General features: G+C 41.5%; 1 protein-coding gene across 4 annotated transcripts in view; it reads left to right on the forward strand.

The window, feature by feature from the left end:
* EML6 (echinoderm microtubule associated protein like 6) overlaps positions 1 to 21,132 on the forward strand; it is a 287,813-nt gene that overhangs the window by 219,391 nt on the left and 47,290 nt on the right. For all 4 annotated transcript variants that reach the window (XM_018055247.1, XM_018055248.1, XM_018055249.1 and 1 more), the window contains exons 22-26: positions 1,551 to 1,692; positions 4,557 to 4,709; positions 4,872 to 5,003; positions 12,769 to 12,857; positions 17,324 to 17,500. In XM_018055247.1, coding sequence (XP_017910736.1) covers positions 1,551 to 1,692; positions 4,557 to 4,709; positions 4,872 to 5,003; positions 12,769 to 12,857; positions 17,324 to 17,500 — 693 coding nt within the window. The remainder of the gene's footprint in view (positions 1 to 1,550; positions 1,693 to 4,556; positions 4,710 to 4,871; positions 5,004 to 12,768; positions 12,858 to 17,323; positions 17,501 to 21,132) is intronic.

A 21,132-nucleotide genomic window follows, 5' to 3' on the forward strand; every position in this document is an offset into this window, starting at 1 on the left:
ATGGCAACCCACTCCAGTACTGTTGCCTGGCAAATCCCATGGATGGAGGAGCCTGATAGCCTGCAGTCTATGGGGTCACTAGGAGTCGGACACGACTGAGTGACTTCACTTTCATGCATTGGAGAAGGAAATGGCAACCCACTCCAGTGTTCTTGCCTGGAGAATCTGGGGATGGGGGAGCCTGGTGGGCTGCCATCTATGGGGTCACACAGAGTCCGACACGACTGAAGCAACTTAGCAGCAGCAGCAGAGCCCCACAACCCTGTCCTCAGTGTACAAAAGGACTTGGTCTGTAAAAGAGCTTCAGGCAGATGCAGTCTAGGGGGAACAAGAGAGGGCTCACACCTGACCCATCCTCAGAGCGTAGCTTTCAGTGTGGGAGGCTTCCCAAGGGAAGAAAACTAGAAAACTGGGGATGTAAGGTGCTCCAAATCTAATAAACTCAAAAACAGTATCTACGCCCTTCTCAGATATTTGAATGTCAGCTCAAAAACAGTATCTACGCCCTTCTCAGATATTTGAATGTCAGCAGTATTGAGAACTTTCTATCTTCTGCCAAATTACTGTTTTGCTCAAACAGCTCCCTAGTCAAACTGGAATCGTCCAATTTCTCTTTGAAGAGCCACCTGTTCCCCCAAAGCATTCCAACTACAAACACCTTTCAGATGCCTGCGTATGGTCTTCTTTCGGCTTTACTAAGCAAAGCCTTTTCGTAATTAGCCGCTAAAAGCAGAAATTCAGTAAACAATCTGGTCTGTTTTATTGTTCCTTGTCTAATCGATTCTTTACACTGCTTTAGTGAGTTATAAGTTAGAAGAATCAGGTTCATTTTTTCCCTAATTATTCATTCATTAAATATATTTCATCACAGTTATTATTCTAAGCCAGCTAAGTGTGTTTGTGATAAGACATTAGCATGTGGAATTGGTCCAATGCTTGTCAAGCCCCTTTCAGTTTTTTATGATCACTGGATAGAAAAATTTGGGAACAAATGCTGACCCTGAGTTATACCCAGGATACTGGAAATAAAATTTTAGATCTCTCTAATTCTGCTCTGCCAAATGATGTGCACAGAACTGAAATGGAATTAATTAGCAAGAATATTACTGTCCAATTCCTCTAATATAGATAAGTGGTACCTACATATTTTAGAATATGGTTTTATGGAAGAAAGTAGTTTGTGTCTTTGTGACCAAGCTGTGTTACTAGGAGATACATACATACTGTGTTTATTCAGTGTCAAATCACAGGATAAAATGAGGACAGTTCATTATTCACTAGGATGCTTCTACATGAGAAGATGTTTGGCATCATTTAAACAAAACTTAGCAACATGAATCCATCCTTTGCTTTTCAGATGAATGCCTTAGTATCATGTAGGCCCAGCTTTAGATTCAAGTTCAAGTGAAAATTTTATTCAGTACTATCATTTTGGCTCAAGGAAGCTCAAACCGTGTGTGTTCCTATTTGAACCTGTTTGGGATTCTCTTGGAAAGGGCTCGCTGAGAAGCACTGAACTGATTTTTGTTGCCCCATTTCCTTCCTCACAGGGGCACATGGAAGGAGAAGTGTGGGGCCTGGCAGCTCACCCCCTCCTGCCCATCTGTGCAACAGTGAGCGATGATAAAACCCTCCGGATCTGGGAATTATCCTCCCAGCACCGTATGCTGGCAGTGAGGAAACTCAAAAAAGGTGCGTATGTCACCTTACACATCTGTGAAAGTGTTTACAACCACAAGTATTGGATTCATTCACCCATTCATTCAACTAATATTTACTGTGTGTGCCTATTATGTGTTCCCAGATATGCTTGGAAACGGGGACTTAGTGTTTATTGCTACAGATATAGCTAATCACATGGAGGATGGTTCCAGAAGGCTGGCCTGATGCATCCGTGCCCAGCTCTATTCTTTATTTCCTTGCACTGCATAGACATTTGCCACCTGGGGGCAATATGTCCTTCCTCTTCTCATCTGAATTGTGGGAGTCAGTTGAAACTCATCAGCTTGTAAAGAATGGTGTTTATCTTTATGTCCGACAGTCTCCAGAACTGATTTTATTACTGAAAAAGGAAACTTGGTTTAAAAATAATAGTTAACTACAAGAAACAGATAAATATGTATTAAACACCTATATGCATGAGAACCAAGAGTTATACCAAGAAGTAGAAATTCAACAAACATTTATTGAGCAGCTTCTATGTATCAGACACTGGGGATCCCAGGATGAACAGTCACATCTCTAGTGTCAGAGATGGACAAGACTTGAACAGAGTCCCAGCAACAGCTGGTCCATTTAAATTGGGTAATTTGAAGAGTCTCAAAACTGGACTCTTTATGAAGGGGCGGGTAGGATGTAGGGAAATGACCAGGGCTAGTGCAGTAGAATGCAACTAGTAGTAGCTGGTAACCACTGCCAGCCTGGGCCTGAAAGGACAAGAGGAAGAACAGAGGAGAGTGAGAGCTGTGTGAGATGGCAGCCTGGCAGGAGGCAGCAACCGTCCAGCCCAGAGGCTCAGCCAGCAAGCGGTGACCCAGCAGGGAGGCAGCCAGGGACCCCGCAGGGGAGAACATGCCCCAGCCTCCCTACCCTCTATCCATTCTTCCCTGTACCCTCCCTCATGCTCCCCCTGACCAAACGCATCAGAAGCCAGGGGGCGAGGGAGCCTGTTGGTAGAGTCCATGCAGGCCAGCTCCAGACACAGAGCAGGGTGGAGAGTGGGTGAGAACAGACAAACGGAAGATCTCTGGCACAAACAAGGTGTCACGGAGGCGCAGGGTAAGGCCCACTGCCAGGGACAGCCCCACTGGGGAAAACGAGAGCCGAGGCTCAAAGGATTAGTGAAAGTTAAGACAGGAAAGGATAAGATTGGGGCCTGGCCCCTAGACTGTGCTGGGTACTTTTATAGATGGACATGGGGAGACAAGTCTAGGGGGATAAAGTGAGAAAAGGTGTCAAGACGGTGGTGATGATAATGACAGTGGCTGACACCACTGAGCCAGTAGCTGCGCTAGCACTTCGCCTGTGGTCTTCACGAGGACCTGGTGAGTAAGGCCTCTATTGTTTCCACTTAGAAATTAGGAAACTGAGGCGCAGAGCACTTTAGTCATTTGCCCAGAGTTGCAGCTAGTAAGTGATGGGTCTGAATTCAGACCCAGGAGTGTGGCTTCAGAGGGCACACCTGTGGCCACTGCGTGCCGCTGGCTCCCTCCACCATATGGACGCACTTTACACTCGACTTCTGGGTCTTCATAAGTGGTGGAGGGAGCCAGGATTCAAACCCGAGTCTGACTCCAAAGCTCATGCTCTTATCTACCACAGAGGTGGATAATCAGGCTACTCATTTACACTGGGGAAAATAACAGACCAAGGACTCACTGTGAGTACCTTGAATATCAGCCAATGGACTTTATTCACCAGGTTAAAAATGAGTTCAAAAGAACAACTACCAACACCTCTGAGATAGGATGGCCATTCAACTCAGTTTATAGCTCGTGTCCTGGTGTAATTATTAATAGCTCTCCCTTTCGCTCTCGGGTATCCTGGTTTGTGCAATAAATCTTTATGCTTGACCTAAGCTTGGTGACTCTCCTCAAGGGCAGGCTGGTCTTTCTGTTCTTTCAGCACTAGCACAATGCCTGATTCACAGTAGGTAAATAACTGCAAAGTGAATGGATGAAGAAAAGAAGGAAGATGGACTTTAGATGAGCCCATTTAAAGTTACTGGTGTGAATGTGGCTTTTCAGCCTGTTGGAAACAGTGGATGGGGAGGGAGGGATGGAAACTCAGTTTAGAATGTCCTAGCCCAAGGCTGCATGACCAACCCATCCTGGGGCTGTGCTCACCAATATCTTGACAATAAAAACATGGCCAAGGAGGGGGCGTATCCTTAAGTAGGATTCCTATTTAACAGACTCCGTATTCCGCGTTCAGAAGTGCCTCCCATGACCCTGCAAAGCGTTAGAAAGCATTCATCGTGTAGTCCCCTCAGCCCAGTATTGGTTAGTTTTGCAGAAACCTTTGGAGAGAATGTCTGTACTTCATTCTTCCCATGACAGAAGAGACGGGAATAAAATCTTCCACCTCTAGAATTATGCATTACAATCCACGGCTCAGAGATTAGAGAGACTAAAAGTAGAGCAACAAGGTGCTCCAAAGCAAATTTTGTGTGTAAAGCATGGTAGAAAAAAAAACAGTTTCTGGAAATTTTGTCCCATTCTTAAGTATCGCATCTTGGGAGAAGAAATACTAGTTTTATTAATCCTTTATTCCTTTTCCTGCTTCACTCTGCTTGTCACTTGAAAACTCCAGGTCTTCATATATGAAAAAATGAATGGATAAACCACAGAGAAATGGAAAACTTATTTTTAATATTAATGATTATTGTCTTTGGGTTTGGTGGTAAGAAATGTTTTAAATTATGAAGTTTTAGTTCTCACCAGCAGTGTTAAAGACACAGTCACAGGTCCATGACTATATGTACATTTCCCCCCTCTTCATTTGTTTGGTAGCAAAGTCACGGATCATAATAGTGCTGTTTGTGAATTCTTTTGTAGGTGGAAGATGCTGTGCCTTCTCCCCAGATGGGAAAGCCTTAGCAGTTGGCTTGAATGATGGGAGTTTCCTGGTTGTAAATGCTGACACTGTCGAAGACATGGTCTCCTTCCATCACAGAAAAGAAATGATCTCTGATATTAAATTTTCAAAAGGTGACAGCAAAAACTTGTAAAAATATGTTGGGACAAAAAGTTGCAAGAGTGGATTCTTTTTAACTATTTCCTTAACCTCTAACCCATTTTAAAATGCTCAGTTCCTGGAAGTAAATTCCCACATGAAATATTTTGCTGTTAACCACTGATTTTTCTTCATAGATACAGGAAAATACCTTGCCGTGGCATCCCATGATAACTTTGTGGATATTTACAACGTCCTGACAAGCAAAAGGGTTGGCATCTGTAAAGGTGCCTCTAGTTATATTACACACATTGACTGGGACTCTAGAGGTAAAGTATGCTGTGGCTTTTAAAATATAATTTCAGTTTTTAAAAGTCATGTCCATTCATATATTATTTCCAAGAGCAAATGGCAGTTTAAAGAGAAACTTACAACATAAACGACTATAATTTTACAACCCAGAAGTAGCTGCTGTTAACGCATTATTAACTGGGGGATTTTTGCAGAAGTTACTGCCTGTGGCCGGCAGTTTGTCCTGTAGGTGAAGATTGAAACATCTCTGGTCAATGATGTTCGGGTAACAAAAGACGTATTACTATATCTCTGGTCAATAAGTTGTTAAAATTTTTAGTATTTTTCCACCTTTTTATTATTGTTACTACTATCACTACCAGTACTATAATTATTAACTCAGCCATTGAGTTTTAAGACTGTTGAAGATATACGATGCCTTCTGTTACCATAGCAAGCCACCTTCACCTCTGGGTCTGGCACACTATGTCCTTGCCTTGTATTTCCTCCTTAATGCTTTCCCTTTTCCTACCAATTTTCTGTCTACCAGAGAACTGCCCAAGAAGTTTCAAGTCATTTTCATCCTCCAGTGGAGGTAGGAAGCTATATTCAGCTCACCTAGAGTTTCTCTGATTTCTCGCAAAACTCCCAACCTATCCCCTCCCTCCTCCAGGTCATGCCCACAGATGCCATGGAGATTTATCTGTTTACTTATGCAGCAGATCTAGCTCTTGCCATGTAAAAAAGTCTGAAGCCAGAAAATGTGGAAGGTCCAGAAGGGAGTGAGACGTGATTCCTACTCTCTGCAGTGTTTATCACTGAGTGCGGGAGCAGGCTGGTACCTGAACCACACCAGAGCACAGACCAGAGGGTCACAAGGGAAGTGGTGAGCAGGGGCTCAGAGTGCCCAAGCCAGCAGTAAGCACCTGGGGTGCTCTAGGGTGGATCACTTTGAAAACCCACCCCAGGGACTTGGCTGATGTTAGAGTCCAGGGCAGGCATTTTACAATGGGCAGGTTCCCAGCTTTCAGCGAAGTTTAGTCCATGTGGTGGAAAGCAGCATCTCTGAGGAAAGAGCTCCCAGGGGAATCCATGGAGCCTTCATAGAAGGAGTGACCTTTGAGATGGATCTTGAAAGATGAGTAGAAGTTCAACAGATGGCGATGTCTGAGACCGGCGTTCCAGGCTGGGAAGGAACAGGTTGTGCTACCATGTGGAGGTGGGAAGAACAGGGGGATTAAGAAACAGTAATGCTGAGTGGCTGAGGGCGAGAAAGGCAGGGGAAGCCGCGAGGCCGAGACAGCAAGCAAAGGAACTGTTAGGTCATGCTAGGAAGTTTAACCCTGAGCTTTATCCCATAAGCATTAGGTAACTCTGCCAGATTAGAGTGGGGCTTTCCCTACCATCGTGGGAAGGGTGAGCAAGCCTGGAGATGGAAAGCAAGTGAAATAAACCAAGACAAAGAGATGACGAGGGTCTCAACCAAAAACAGCTTATTTTAGAGATGCCAGTGTATTTCATGCACTTGTTTAAGGAGTGGTAGTAGACTGACCCTTCTGCCGAGCAGGAATTTCCTTGTAGCTATACGTACTGCGCTGGAATTTGGACTTAATCAGCATTTCAACCCGCAGGCGTTTTACACAGAGCAAGGAAGGCATGCGTGCCATTCATTGTGAGAGGTGCAAGTCCCAACAAGGGCAAAGGGGATCAGATAAGTCCCGCTCACTTTCACGTCAGGGCCAGGCAGACACAGTGCCAGGGGCTTGGGCTGATGTGTGGAAATAGGCAGGACACGGGCCTGGGAGGCGTCTAGGAACCAGTGAGGCCCAGGAGGTGAGGGGTGAGTGTAAGCAGCCGCTTCTCAACCCCTTCTTTGATAGCCTCTGCTTTATTGTTTGCTTTAAAAAAAAATGAAAACAAGGATTTCATCCTGTTTGATTTCTGGCTAACATCTCTGGCTATGCCCTGTTGTGAGAAAGATTTAGAACACTGAGGGCCATCTTTATGCATATGAAGACCAGAGTGTGATGAGTTATATTTAGAACCCAACACACACACCCCGCACCTGACACAGTATGTGAATCCCACCACTACAATGACCATTAGGGAGTTAAAACCAATTATTACTTACGTTTTATGGAGTGAAGAACCAAGAGAAAATGGGACATAGGAAGAATATGTTTTGATTGAGGAGATTACTTTAAAATTCTTTTTACTTGTGATAAAATACACATAACATAAAATTTGCTGTCTTAATCATTTTAAGTGTACAGTTCAGGGGTGTTAAATACATTCACATTATTGTGCAGATATTACCACCAGCCATCTCACCTCTCATCCATCTTTTCATCTCATTAAACTGAAACCCTGTACCCAGTAAATAATAATTCCCCTTACTCCCTCCCCCAGCCCCTGGCAAGCACCGTTCCACTTCATGTCTCTATTAATTTGACTGTTCTAGATACTTCATATAAGTGGAGTCATACAGTATCTGTCTGTTTATAACTGGCTTATTTCACTTAGCCTAATGTCCTGAAGATTCCTCCGTGTTGTAACGTGTGTCAGAATTACTTTCCTTTTTAAGTTGAATAATATTCCATTGATGCTGGAAATGATTGAGAGCAAGAGGAGAAGGAGACAACAGAGGATGAGAGATTGCATGGCATCACCAAGTCAATGGACATGAATTTGAGCAAGCTCTGGGAGTTGATGATGGACAAGGAAGCCTGGAGTGCTCTGGTGCATGGGGTCGCAAAGAGTCAGACATGACTGAGCAACTGACCTGACTGAATATTCCATTATGTGTACATACCACATTTTGTTTATCCATTCATCGATCAGTGGATATTTGAGTTGCTTACAGTTTTTGGTTATTGTGAATAATATAGCTATGATCGGGGTATACAGTTCTTTTGAATATATGCCCAGAAGTGGAATTTCTGGATAAAATTCCATTTTTAATTTTTTGGGAAACTTCCATACTATCTTCCACAGCAGCTATACCATTTTACATTCCCATCAACAGTGCACAAGTTTCAACTGCTCCTCATCCTCACCAACGGTTGTTATTTTCTGGGTTCTGTTTGTTTTTGACAGTAGCTATCCTAAATGGCTATGATATGGGACATTGCAGCTGTATTTACACTTGGGGAAGGTTTTTATTTTTTTATTCTTCAAATGCATTATAGGCCCTGTGTCAGATGTAGGAATATAAAGAGGAATAAACCCTAGGTGGAAAGAACAAGCCCTTGCCCAGGAACCACGAGCTGCCACCACAGAGAAGCCAGGTGGAGGTCTGTATGAAGGCCGTCGATGTAGAGCCATCACTTCGCAGGGAGAGAGGCAAACCTCACTATTTCCGTAATTTTGCCCAAAGCTAGATCTGCGATCCAGCCAACACTCAGGGTGATCGAAAACGCAGTGAGAGAACGGAGGCCAAGACCTTTAAAAAGCCACTTTACCTCTCATCCTAAGTGGCCCCTTCAGTCAGTTAAGAGGATCAGACCAAATGGTTTCTGTGGCCTGAGAGGAGAACAGAATATTTTTGATTTTTAGGGAGGAGTTATACCATCTGGAGAATGAGAGCAAGTGTGCGCATGAAGCGTCCCTGGTTTAACTCCAGTTTTGTTGCCATGAGACCTGTGTCATATCAATATTCTTCTGCTCCTGATACCCCAGTGCCTTCAACCTGTGCCAGGGTGCCTCAGGATCAGCCTGGCTCTTCACGCAGGGCCTGGAGGGCCTGCCGGGGGTAGAGAGCAGAATTTAGGAGCAGGGGTCTGTTTCGTTCCTTTGATCTTGTCAAAAATAGTGAACGCATTTGCTGGAGCCAGCTGGCTCATCAGGGCGGAACAGCTCAGCCGTCAGCCTCCGCAGCCTTCCGTGTCCATGGCAACCACAGGCCCCAGGAAAACCAAAAAGCACATCGGGGTTTTGCAGGAACATCAGCTACCTCTGCACAGAATGCCTAAGAAAGAAAAAATATATATGGAGAGAAAACATGGAAGAGTATTTTCTAGTGGATGTTAGTTCATTTCCATAAACACTGGACTGTAAGATCGTTAACCAATGAACAGTTTAAGCTGTAATAGGACATCTGATTCCCGTTTTCATTGCAAATAGCCTAATACGTTTGGTATATTTAGCACCAATTTTGGAACTGTTCTTTTTTTAAAATATAAATTTATTTATTTTAATTGGAGGCTAATTACTTTACAATATTGTAGTGGTTTTGCCATACATTGACATGAATCTGCCACGGGTGTACATGCGTTCCCCATTCTGAACCCCCCTCCCACCTCCCTCCCCATCCCATCCCTCTGGGTCATCCCAGTGCACCAGCCCCAAGCATCCTGTATCATGCATTGAACCTGGACTGCCGGTTCGTTTCACATGTGATAATTTACATGGTTCAATGCCATTCTCCCAAATCATCCCACCCTTGCCCTCTCCCACAGAGTCCAAAACACTGTTCTATACATCTGTGTCTCTTTTGCTGTCTCGCATACAGGGTTATTGTTACCATCTTTCTAAATTCCATATATATGCATTAGTATACTGTATTGGTGTTTTTCTTTCTGGCTTACTTCACTCTGTATAATAGGCTCCAGTTTCATCCACCTCATTAGAACTGATTCAAATGTATTCTTTTTAATAGCTGAGTAATACTCCATTGTGTATCTGTACCACAGCTTTTTTATCCATTCATCTGCTGATGGACATCTAGGTTGCTTCCATGTCCTAGCTATTATAAACAATGCTGAGATGAACACTGGGGTACATGTGTCTCTTTCAATTCTGGTTTTCTCGGTGTGTATACCCAGCAGTGGGATTGCTGGGTCATAAGGCAATTCTATTTCCAGTTTTTTTAAGGAATCTCCACACTGTTCTCCATAGTGGCTATACTAGTTTGCATTCTCACCAACAGTGTAAGAGGGTTCCCTTTTCTCCACACCCTCTCCAGCATTTATTGCTTGTAGACTTTTAGATAGCAGCCATTCTGACTGGCGTGAAATGGTACCTCATTGTGGTTTTGATTTGCATTTCTCTGATAATGAGTGATGTTGAGCATCTTTTCATGTGTTTGTTAACCATCTGTATGTCTTTGGAGAATGAGCCCAAGCAGTGGAATTGTTCTAAGTTGTAGGTTATATAGATACTGGGGTGATGTGTATGAATCGCTCTGTGGGTTATAAAGCTCTAGGCCCCAGCAGTATGTGATGTACTGTACCTGCATCGTAATGAGGACAGCTGTCTTTTTCAATTCTCTTATTCTGTGTATATAGACATTTCTAGTGAATTTTATTTAAAAAGTGAGGATTCTAAAAGAATAGAGTTACTGTTATTCAGGGGCAAATTATACCTGGATTATACAGAATTTTTGCCCTTTGCTTCTGCTCCCATCCTCAGAATATTTCCATGGTTATATATTACAGAATAGCAGGCAGTGGAAAAAAGAGTGGTGACCTAAATAGTTCCTCTATGCTTAAAAAAAAAAAAAAGACAGTTTAACAACGGCAGTAATGAAAATTTGAGGAGAAAAACACACCCATAATGCCACCTTCCTAACATAATAATTGATTTTTTAAAAATTTCTTTATATCCTTGGTTTCAGAAACCCCCTCAAGCCAGCTTAAATTAAAAAATAAGGATAAGGAATGACTTTATTGGAAAGATAGGGATATCTCATAGAATCTAAGAACAGGAAGCAGCATCTCCTGAGAAACTGGCTATAGAAATGAATCAGAAAATGCCTGGAACCCAACCAGGGAGTGCCCCTCTCCCCTCCTCTCCTGCTCTGAAGGGCCCATCTCCACTGCTCTCCTGGGTCTGGTGCCTGCGTGTGGCCCCTCTTTGCACAGGCAGGCTTTCCCTCATTTGTTCACACAGGGCCCACTCTCTGTTGCCCCCAAATGTCACCCCTAGTCCCAAAGGCCACATCCATCTCCTCCCAGCAAGGCATCTTCTGATTCAGCCTAAGGTTCCAGTCTCCCAGGAGAGGGAATTTGATTGCCCAGTGTGGTCACTCCTGGGTCAGTGTCCACCTCCAGAGTGCAGATGTGACCACAGGGGCCCAGTCCAGGGTGGAGGGCAGTTCTCAGGGACGGGGTGTGGGCTTGGGAGATAGCCACAGGTGTATGGTGCTTGCCAAAGTGGCTTTTAAAAACATTCCTGCAGTCACAAAGTACTTCACTGAGCTGTTCTAATAGTTTGTGGTCTGTTTTAGAAAGTATGATCTTTGAAACAATAGTGTAAAGTGAATTGTCAGGAAATTATGTCTATTCTAAGAATGTTTCCATTGAGTCTTTTAATCCTGTTCCCACATCCTTTGTTATTTGCAGTCACTCTTAAGAATTCTAGAAGTCACTTTGCAGATTTATCTAGTTCATTGGGAAAATATTGATTACTCATTTTCTTATAATGCTAAATAGCCAAAGCTGATTTAACTCTTTTTCTTTTCTCACTTTGTGTATGTTCAGCTAGTAAGTCAGGAAAATGGGCCCATTTCAGAGAAAATGCTTTCAAATTTACTTGCTCCTCACAGCAAAGGCAAATCCCCCATGTCACCATGTTACAACTCAGCAAATTGGAAAAGATTCAGGTTTCAGTTATGAAATGAGAGAACCTTGTTTTTAATTAGTCACTTAGAAACAGACCTGCAACTCCTGAAGGTTAGCCAAGCTAGATTTTAGATCTAAGTGCTACCCACTTAAACATTAAAGAACATGGTATAAATCAGAGAGTTCTTAGTTTGGTATTCATTTTTCCAGGAAGGACATTTCAAGACTACCAGATATAAAAGAGCTATGGAAGAAAGAGGGGGCGAGGACATGCTAGTATGTGTGTATATACACTAAATTGCTTGCAGATAAAATGTTAGGTTAGCTGATATTTGCTTCGAAGTAATCTGGGGTGAGAGAATGAGTGGAGATTCCTGAAACAGGGCCAGCCATGTGGTAATAACCATTGAGGTTGGACATTGGCTCTCTAGGGTTTTTTTTAAACCATTACTTCCATATGTGTTTGAGATTTTCCATTGTTTAAAAAAATGCTGAAAAAAATACTCAAAAGTATATCGTTTGGGTCATTTAAATTTTCAAGTCATAAAGGATCATTGATGTGGTAGGAAGAGAATTAAGAAATCTAATCTTTTTCAACATTAATTGAAATGAATCCAAGATTAAAATCCAAGATTTTACACATCAGACCAAAAGACTATTTTTGCTCAACATTTTGTTTTGGGAAAAGTCTTGGATTTCTTCACAAATTTTCAAGTATAAACGGAAGGGGAGAATGGAATGAGCATTTACAGTTTGTTTTATATGTCCTTGTCTTCCTGTTTCTAAATGTGAAATGGCAAATCTGGAATTTATACCTTAGTAAACACAAACTCTTACAGGGTCTTTGCTTCTGGTATCATAATTCTTGCCAAAGCAGTTTGCTTTTACTAGGTTTCTGTGCTAGGAAGCAACAGGGGAAAAGAGCATAAGTTAGATGTTGTTTGGCTTTGGAAAAATAGCCAGTGCAGCAGAGTAAAGTAGCAACTCGATTCTTCTCTTTTTGAAGGATGTTCAAGGTAAGGTTTTATGAAGTTCGTATGTTTAAAAGTCATAGCTTTGGAGTTTCCACCCTGCCATGTAGTTGTCTTTACATACATCCTGGATCATTCAGCATATATTTACTCAAATTATGAGACTTTGATTAAAATGAATGAAAATATCAAATGGTTGGAATCATGTTCATTTTATCACTAAAAGATAAATGCAGAGGTTAACTGTCTCCTGCTTTATTCTATCCTAACAGGAAAATTACTGCAAGTTAATTCAGGTGCCAAAGAACAACTCTTCTTTGAAGCTCCAAGAGGCAAACGGCATATAATAAGACCTTCCGAGGTAACAATCACACACAAAGCTTTTAAAAAATAGTTCATGATTTACTATGTGCATTTAAGTAAAACCTATCATTACTATTCACTAAAATGAGTTACAGTTGTGTGTCTTTCAGGCTTGACCATTTCTTAAATCTGACTGCTTACCCTGGTTTCCTACTTTCTGAGGAGGTATGGATTTACTGTGCCACTGACATAGCAATCTCTAATTGGTGTTCTACTTAATTTTTCTCTGCCGGAAGACAATGACTGAGCTAACAGTTTGAATGCTACATATTACTTTTCCTGTTCCACATGTTCTGTCATTTTGTGCAAAGCTTGTTAGGAACTTAAAATTCTGAAACATGCCTTCTCAGTGGTTACTGTTTACAATAGTAAACAATATCTTTTGCAACAATAAGAGGAATTATTTTTCAAAACAAAACCATCCACAACCTGACCATCCTAATATAGCAAGCTGTTGCCTTTTCCCATATTTTCCTCATGTTTCTATCCACATACATCGTTTTTTAATTGCTGAAATAAAATCCTAGACAAAATTTTTGAATCCATGAACTAACACCCTCCTGAAATCTCTTCCTAAAGGCTTGGCTGCTTTAGTCTCTCAGGCTGTACAGTGCTTCCATGTAGTAAGCCCTGTTGGCCACAAAGGCCATTGCCTGATGGAGCGCTAAGGACGTCCTTTTAGTCCCAGGAGACATTCTAACTCATTTATTTACTAAGTAACCTTTGATGAAAGAAAAGGAAATATTGCTTCTTTAGAGGAAAAAGAGTCAAGGGTATGCCACCAAGGGACAAGCATCTTCCACTCTCTAGCTTCAGTTAGCTAGCAGTGTAAACTATCCCAGTATTCTAATGTACTTCTGGACTTCTGTTCATTCATAATATTTTAATTGTTTCTAAAGGAAATATATGTGCAGTATGTGAGACACCCAAGTGGTTACAGAAGATGGCACTGTATTAATGGAAATTGTTAATGGACCGATTAATCTCACTCCCAAACTCCAGTCTATTTACCTCTGATCAATCTATATTTTAACTTTTTTATATGTGGAAACTTTAATAGCCTTGAGTAAGGGATATTTTAAAGCATGCCATTCCTTCACTGAATATCTGTGCACTGTTCCAGGCACTTTGTATACCTGTATTCTAATCCTCAGAGAGTGGTTTACCTACTATGAATCAGGCTGGTGTGTGATAGTTTTCAATCTCTTTTTACAGACAGGGAAATTAAGGCTCTAAGAAAGTAAAAGGACCACGGAGCTTTGGTCCCTGCCTAGAAGGGTCTGTGTGTCACTCCACAGCCTAGACCACGCAGCGTCATTTTGCATCACTTTATCTGTATTTTCCCTTCCAGTTCTAGTCCCTCAAATAAGTTTACTAAAATAAGATTCGGTAGAACCACGTGGTGGAGGAAGGATGAGGTCAACTTGGGACAGATGAGCAATTTTAGATTAAAAAATACCTCCAGAAGTAGCTCATCCTTTTACTTAGCAATATTGTCAGGCCCCTCAATTAAGTGTGAAGGATTTTGAAATTTTCCTTTGCAAAAAAGGTTTTTTTTAAAGAAATAGTCATGGTGAAACTAACAGAAAGCTTATCCAGCAAATTTTTAACTATGACAGCTATTAAAATGTCCATTTATATACATCCAATGCAGCATGGTACAGTTAAGGCAGCTCTATCCCAGGAGCCCAACTCCTTAGAGCTCGACTTCCTCTCTGCTTGCTAAGCTGACTGGGATTTAAATGACTCACTTCTCATTGGGCTCCAGTTACCTCCTCTGCAAAGCAGTGATGATAATGACATACCTGCCTGGGGCAAGGTGCTATGGGAGACACCCTTGGAGGGCTCTCCTTCTGTCTAAATTCCAGGGTGTTTAACAAGTTTATTTACCCATTTTGGGTTTTGTTGGTTACAGGGATCATTCTTTTTTAAATTTATTTTATTGAAGTATAATTGATTCACAGTGTTGTGTTAGTTTCTGCTGTACAGCAAAGTGACTCATATTATGTAACTCAATGTTACACATATATATACACATTCTTTAATGCTCCATTTTAATTAAATGCAGTTTCTATAGCTTCTAACAAGTTAGACATATGCCTCCCCCAGATAGCATGGTGTTCAGATCTGGCCAAGGGTGTTCTGTTGGGGTGACTATAGAGTGAGCAAGACCAGCTCACCCCCATCCCTCCCTGTATAATGAATCCAGGAAAGGTGCTACCCACGGAGGGTGTCAGAAATGAAATCTCATATCTATAAGGGAGTCAGTGACCAGAAGCCCATTTCTGGAACCAGAGTGGGGGGTTCCCTGCTTCTCTTCCTGTGAAGGTCAGTTGGGGATGTCATAAGGAGTTGGGGAGATTCCACTTGTAGCTCAGAAGACTGAGGTAGTTATGGGGGAACCACCTCACGTCACCTCGGTCTGCGGCCTTGCTTAAGCACCCAAACGCACTAGGTGAACCACCGTTTTTTGGTTCCAATCATGCATGTGTCCAGAAGAAGCACAGAATATTAAATGAGAAATTTGAGTGACTAAAATATGTATAGCACCTCCTCACATTGTGACTCAAATCCTAGCTGCATCTTGTCATTTCCCTCCCAGGCAGTGGTGCCAAGTGGAAAACTACAGAAATGGATGGTGAGGTACATTAACAACGTGCCAAGCAACTGCCAGATCCACAGAGAGCAATCTGGCCTTTCATTTTAGCTACAGGTCTCTAATGAGTTTTTATAGCTTTTAAACAGTGCTTCAAAGTGCTTGTGCATAGAAACTGTACTGATAAGGTACCCTAGTAGGTCTTGAACGAAAGTAAGTAAAATCATATTCCCCTGGGAAAGTCTAATCCACAGTGGTGGTGGTACTGCTATTGTTTTCTTTTTAAAAAAGGAAAGAAAAGCCTTGATTTTGTCAGAATTAAAATGTTTGAATTGCGAATCTTCCTGTCCATGAATTTCAGATAAAGCAATTTTAAAGGATAAAACGTATATTCATGCAATAGAGTATGAACATCCCATCTCTTCCAGTTTTTAAGATGGTCTTTCTAGAGCATAAAGAATACTAAGCTAGCTGCAGAATCTTATTGCTCTTTCCTCCAAGGAAGCAGTCCTTTAAAAAGTTCTGTCCTGTGCCTTTTTAAAATACTTTGCTAAATGATCAGCCCCATTGATCAATTCTAGCTCAGTGGTTCTCAGCTGAGGTCAATTTGCCCTCTCTCCCACGGATATCTGACAATGTCTGGGGACAACCTGAGGTGGTGTGCTACTGGGATCCAGTGAGTAGAGGACAGGGATGCTGCTGAACGGGCAGGACAGCCCCTGAACACACATAATTATCTAGCCTGGAATGTCAATAGAGTTGATGCTGAGAAACCCCGATGGCATTTTGATGTTTGTTCAGTTGCTAAGTCATGTCTGACTCTTTGTGACCCCCTGGACTCCAGCACACCAGGCTTCCCTGTCCTTCAGTATCTCCCAGAGTTTGCTCAAACTTATGTCCATTGAGTCGGTGATGCCATCCAACCATCTCATCCTCTGTCACCCTCTTCTCCTTTTGCTGCCAGTCTTTCCCAGCATCAGGGTCTTTTCTAATGAGTTAGTTCTTCGCATCAAGTGGTCAATGTATTGGAGCTTCAGCATCAGTCCTTCAAATGAATATTCAGGACTGATTTCCTTTAGGATTGACTGGTTTGATATCCTTACTGTCCAAGGGACTCTCAAGAGTCTTCTCCAGCACCACAGTTCAAAAGCATCAATTCTTCAGCACTCAGCCTTTGTTATGGTCCAACTCTCACCTCCATATGTGACTACTGGAAAAACTATGTCTTTGACTATATGGACCTTGTTAGCAAAGTGATGTCTTTGCTTTTTAATGCTCTGTCTAGATTTGTCATGGCTTTCCTTTCAAGGTGCAAGGGTCTTTTAATTTCATGACTTTTAATTACAGAATTTCATGTCTTTTAATTTCATGACTCTTTGCAACCCCATGGGCTGTAGCCTGCCAGCCTCCTTTGTCCATGTAATTCTCTAGGCAAGAATGCTGCAGTGGGTAGCCATTCCTTTCTGCAGGGGATTTTCCCAGCCCAGGGATCGACCCTGGGTCTCCCACATTGCAGGCAGATTCTTTACTATCTGAGCCACCAGTGAAGCCCCAGCTTATGACACATACAATGATAAATATCTAGGTGATAATTAAGAACCTTTGTTATTGTCAGGTGTCCACAATTCAAACGTGTTCATTTTATCTAGGGGAGCATATATGGAGGTTTGACTGCAGTATTGATTTATTGAAACAATATATATGCCACTTTAAAAATGCAGCTGAGAATTTTAGGCACTGTAGCATACAAAATACCCGGTGTTAGCAAAGTCATCATTTAGAACTATTCAACCTCAATCTGTTTCTTTTAAATAAAACAAAAAGATCTCTGGGTTGTACAAAATACATTAACTTTCCTTCTTTTCAAGATTGAGAAGATAGAGTGGGACACGTGGACCTGTGTGCTGGGGCCCACCTGTGAGGGCATCTGGCCAGTGCACAGCGACGTGACTGATGTCAATGCTGCCAGCCTCACCAAAGACTGCTCCCTCTTAGCCACAGGAGATGATTTTGGTTTCATTAAGCTTTTCTCATATCCTGTCAAGGTAATGTTGCATGTTTACTATATGTATTTTCTTAGTTTCAAATAATAACCCAAAATCTATCTATTGTATTTCAGTGGATTTTTAAATATCAAAGGAGTAAGCAACCGACATTGTCATCTACAGTTATCCACATTTGCAGTTGCACAGTTATCTACACCATGGTTGTTTATGCCCATAGAAACCTTGGTGACCTTAGGTGTACTAGTTTGAGTCAGAGTCTCGTGGTGTAGAATTCTTCCCTGAAAGTCTGTCAGTGGACATCAAATTCAACATCTCACGAACTGCAAAGTAAGAATTTTCTTTACAACTTGGGCTGGCACTTTCACTAGCCTACATCTAGAGATGAAGAATTCACTACTGCACAAGGTAGCGCAATTCACTTTTAAACCACTCCATTGTTAAAACGCTTTGTACTAGAGCAAGCTGATTTTTGTTTTCCTTTAGCCAAAGTTCTACCTTCCGAATTGTTGTTGAATATAGTCCAGTCTTCTGACAGCCTTCATGTGTGGGAAGATCGTATCTGAGCCCCTGAAGTCTCATTTTCTCCAGTCTAAACATCCAGTTCCTTCAGTAACAAGGTGTCTAGCTGTCTCTTCCTCTGGTTTATCAGTTCCATTAAATTTTGTGTTGTTTCTTCTTTCAGTTTTATTGAGATGTAACTGACATGCAGCACTGTATAATTTTAAGGTGTACTTAATGATTTGACTTACATACCTTATGAATGATTATCACCATAAGTTTAGTGAACATCTATCATCTAAACAGCGACAAAACAACAGAAAAAGAAATGTTTTTTCTTGTGATGAGAACTCTTGGGATTTATTCTATTAACAACTTTCATTATAATGTACAGAAGAATTAGCATAATATTGCATCTCTTGATATTTACTTATCTTGTAACTGGAAGTTGTACCTTTTGACTGCCTTTATCTAGTCCCCCCACACCCTTCACTTCTGATTACTACAAATTGGTCTCTTTTTCCAAGAGTTTATTTACTTGTTTGTTTTGAAGTATAGTTGACTTACAAAGCTGTGTTAGTTCAGATATTATGTTATTATTGACTATATTCCCACTCTGCTCATTTCATCCTCATGACTCATTTATTTTGTAACTCTTAATCTCCCTTATCCATTTCAATTCCATTTCAAAGTAACTCTTCTAGGACCAAATTCAGGTCCATCCAGGTTGCTGCAAATGGCATTATTTCATTCTCTGCAGTGGCTGAGTAAAATGCCATTGTATGTATGAGCCACAGCTTCTTTACCCATCATCTGTTGATGGACATTTAACTTGTTTCCATGTCTTTGCTATTGTAAATAGTGCTTCAGTGAACACTGGGGTGCACGCATCCTTTCAAACCATATTTTTCTTTGGATATATGCCAAGGAGTGGGGTTGCTGAATCATATGGTAGCTCTATTTTTAGTTCCTTAAGGAACCTCCATATTGTTCTCCATAGTGGCTGTGCACCTAAAACTAACACAACATTGTTATCAACTGAACTCCAATATAAAAGAAAAATTAAAAAAAAAAAAAAAGTGCTTCGGATGCAGTCTGATCAGCTCAGGGTTCATCTCAGTAGGACTCTTCTTGTTTTGACTTTATTTTTGTATTTAATCAACCAAAGATGGCATCAGCTCTTTTGGCTGCCATACGGAACAATTGAATCATAGATATTATTCCCCCAAATGGTAAGGTTATCCCCCTTCTTGGACTTACACAACTGATCTTCTAAAATCTGAGTACACAACTAATCTTCTAAAATCTGAGTACACAGCTTTGTATTTGTACCAAATAAGATTTATTTTGTTTATTTTCCCACACAAACATATCTTGTTTATGTTTCAACCTATCAACATCTTTGAAATCCCTTTCCAAAGTATTTATTTACTTTCCCTTTCAGCATCATATCGTTCTCTGATTTCAGGAGTGCGAGTTACAATTCATAGAAAGAAAGAAAACAGACTAGAACAACCAAATACCACCACTAAGTCCCCCCATTCAATTTGGCATTCTGTTACTTAATGCACACATATTAGTAACAGGCATTCGAATCTGTCTGACCATGCCATCATGGAACTCATATTTCTATCTCTAGTCTGATAAGATATCGTTAAAACTTAGCAGATATCTTGCTGAAAGCCAGATTATGTCTCTGGTATTTTTAATCTCTCCTAAACAAACCAACCAATAAAAGACGTGCAGTTAGTTCACTGTGAACCCCTGTTGTTGCCTCGTCATCATTACTTTTCCAAGTGCTTATCAACCTTCTGTGTAATAATTCACCCTAGAATCTTCCAGGCATTGCATCAACTCATGAGTCAGTATGTGCCAGAGTCTACGTGTTTTCCCTTTTGGATCTGGGAACTTTTTTTTTTTTGGATGCCACTTCTCCTGGCTTCCAAACTCTTAACCATTCAGTTCAGTTCAGTTCAGTCGCTCAGTCATGTCCAACTCGTTGTGATCCCATGAATCGCAGCACGCCAGGCCTCCCTGTCCATCATCAACTCCCGGAGTTCACTCAGACTCACGTCCATTGAGTCAGTGATGCCATCCAGCCATCTCATCCTCGGTTGTCCCCTTCTCCTCCTGCCCCCAATCCCTCCCAGCATCAGAGTCTTTTCCAATGAGTCAACTCTTCGCATGAAGTGGCCAAAGTACTGGAGTTTCAGCTTTAGCATCATTCCTTCCAAAGAAATCCCAAGGCTGATCTCCTTCAGAATGGACTGGTTGGATCTCCTTGCGGTCCAAGGGACTCTCAAGAGTCTTCTCCAACACCACAGTTCAAAAGCATCAATTCTTTGGCGCTCAGCCTTCTTCACAGTCCAACTCTCACATCCATACATGACCACTGGAAAAACCATAGCCTTGACTAGACGGACCTTAGTCGGCAAAGTAATGTCTCTGCTTTTCAATATGCTATCTAGGTTGGTCATAACTTTTCTTCCAAGAAGTAAGTGTCTTTTAATTTCACAGCCACAGTCACCATCTGCAGTGATTTTGGAGCCCCCCAAAATAAATTCTGACACTGTTTCCACTGTTTCCCCATCTATTTGCCATGAAGTGATGGGACCAGATGCCATGATCTTCATTTTCTGAATGTTGAGCTTTAAGCCAACTTTTTCACTCTCCACTTTCACTTTCCTCAAGAGGCTTTTTAGTCCTCTTCACTTTCTGCCATAAGGGTGGTGTCATCTGCATATCTGAGGTTATTGATATTTCTCTCGGCAATCTTGATTCCAGCTTGTGTTTCTTCCAGTCCAGCATTTCTCATGATGTACTCTGCATAGAAGTTAAATAAGCAGGGTGACGATGTATAGCCTTGATGTACTCCTTTTCCTATTTGAAACCAGTCTGTTGTTCCACGTCCAGTTCTAACTGTTGCTTCCTGACCTGCATACTCTTAACTTCCAAACTCTTAACCATTACTGACCTTATTACTGTAATTACATTTGAAGGTGTCTACACTCAAGGACATGAGCTCTGTTTGGACCTCTCTGGTTTGAGAAGCATCCCCTTTATTAGAGGTGATCGTTAAATCTGCTCCCTGTTCATATTAAGCCATCTGATGTAAGCCGTGCTCCTAACTTCTCTCTTTTTCTTCTAGCCCTAAATATATCTTTAAAATCCTT

Source organism: Capra hircus, chromosome 11 (assembly GCF_001704415.2).
Source record: "Capra hircus breed San Clemente chromosome 11, ASM170441v1, whole genome shotgun sequence".
Taxonomy (NCBI): Eukaryota; Metazoa; Chordata; class Mammalia; order Artiodactyla; family Bovidae; genus Capra; species Capra hircus.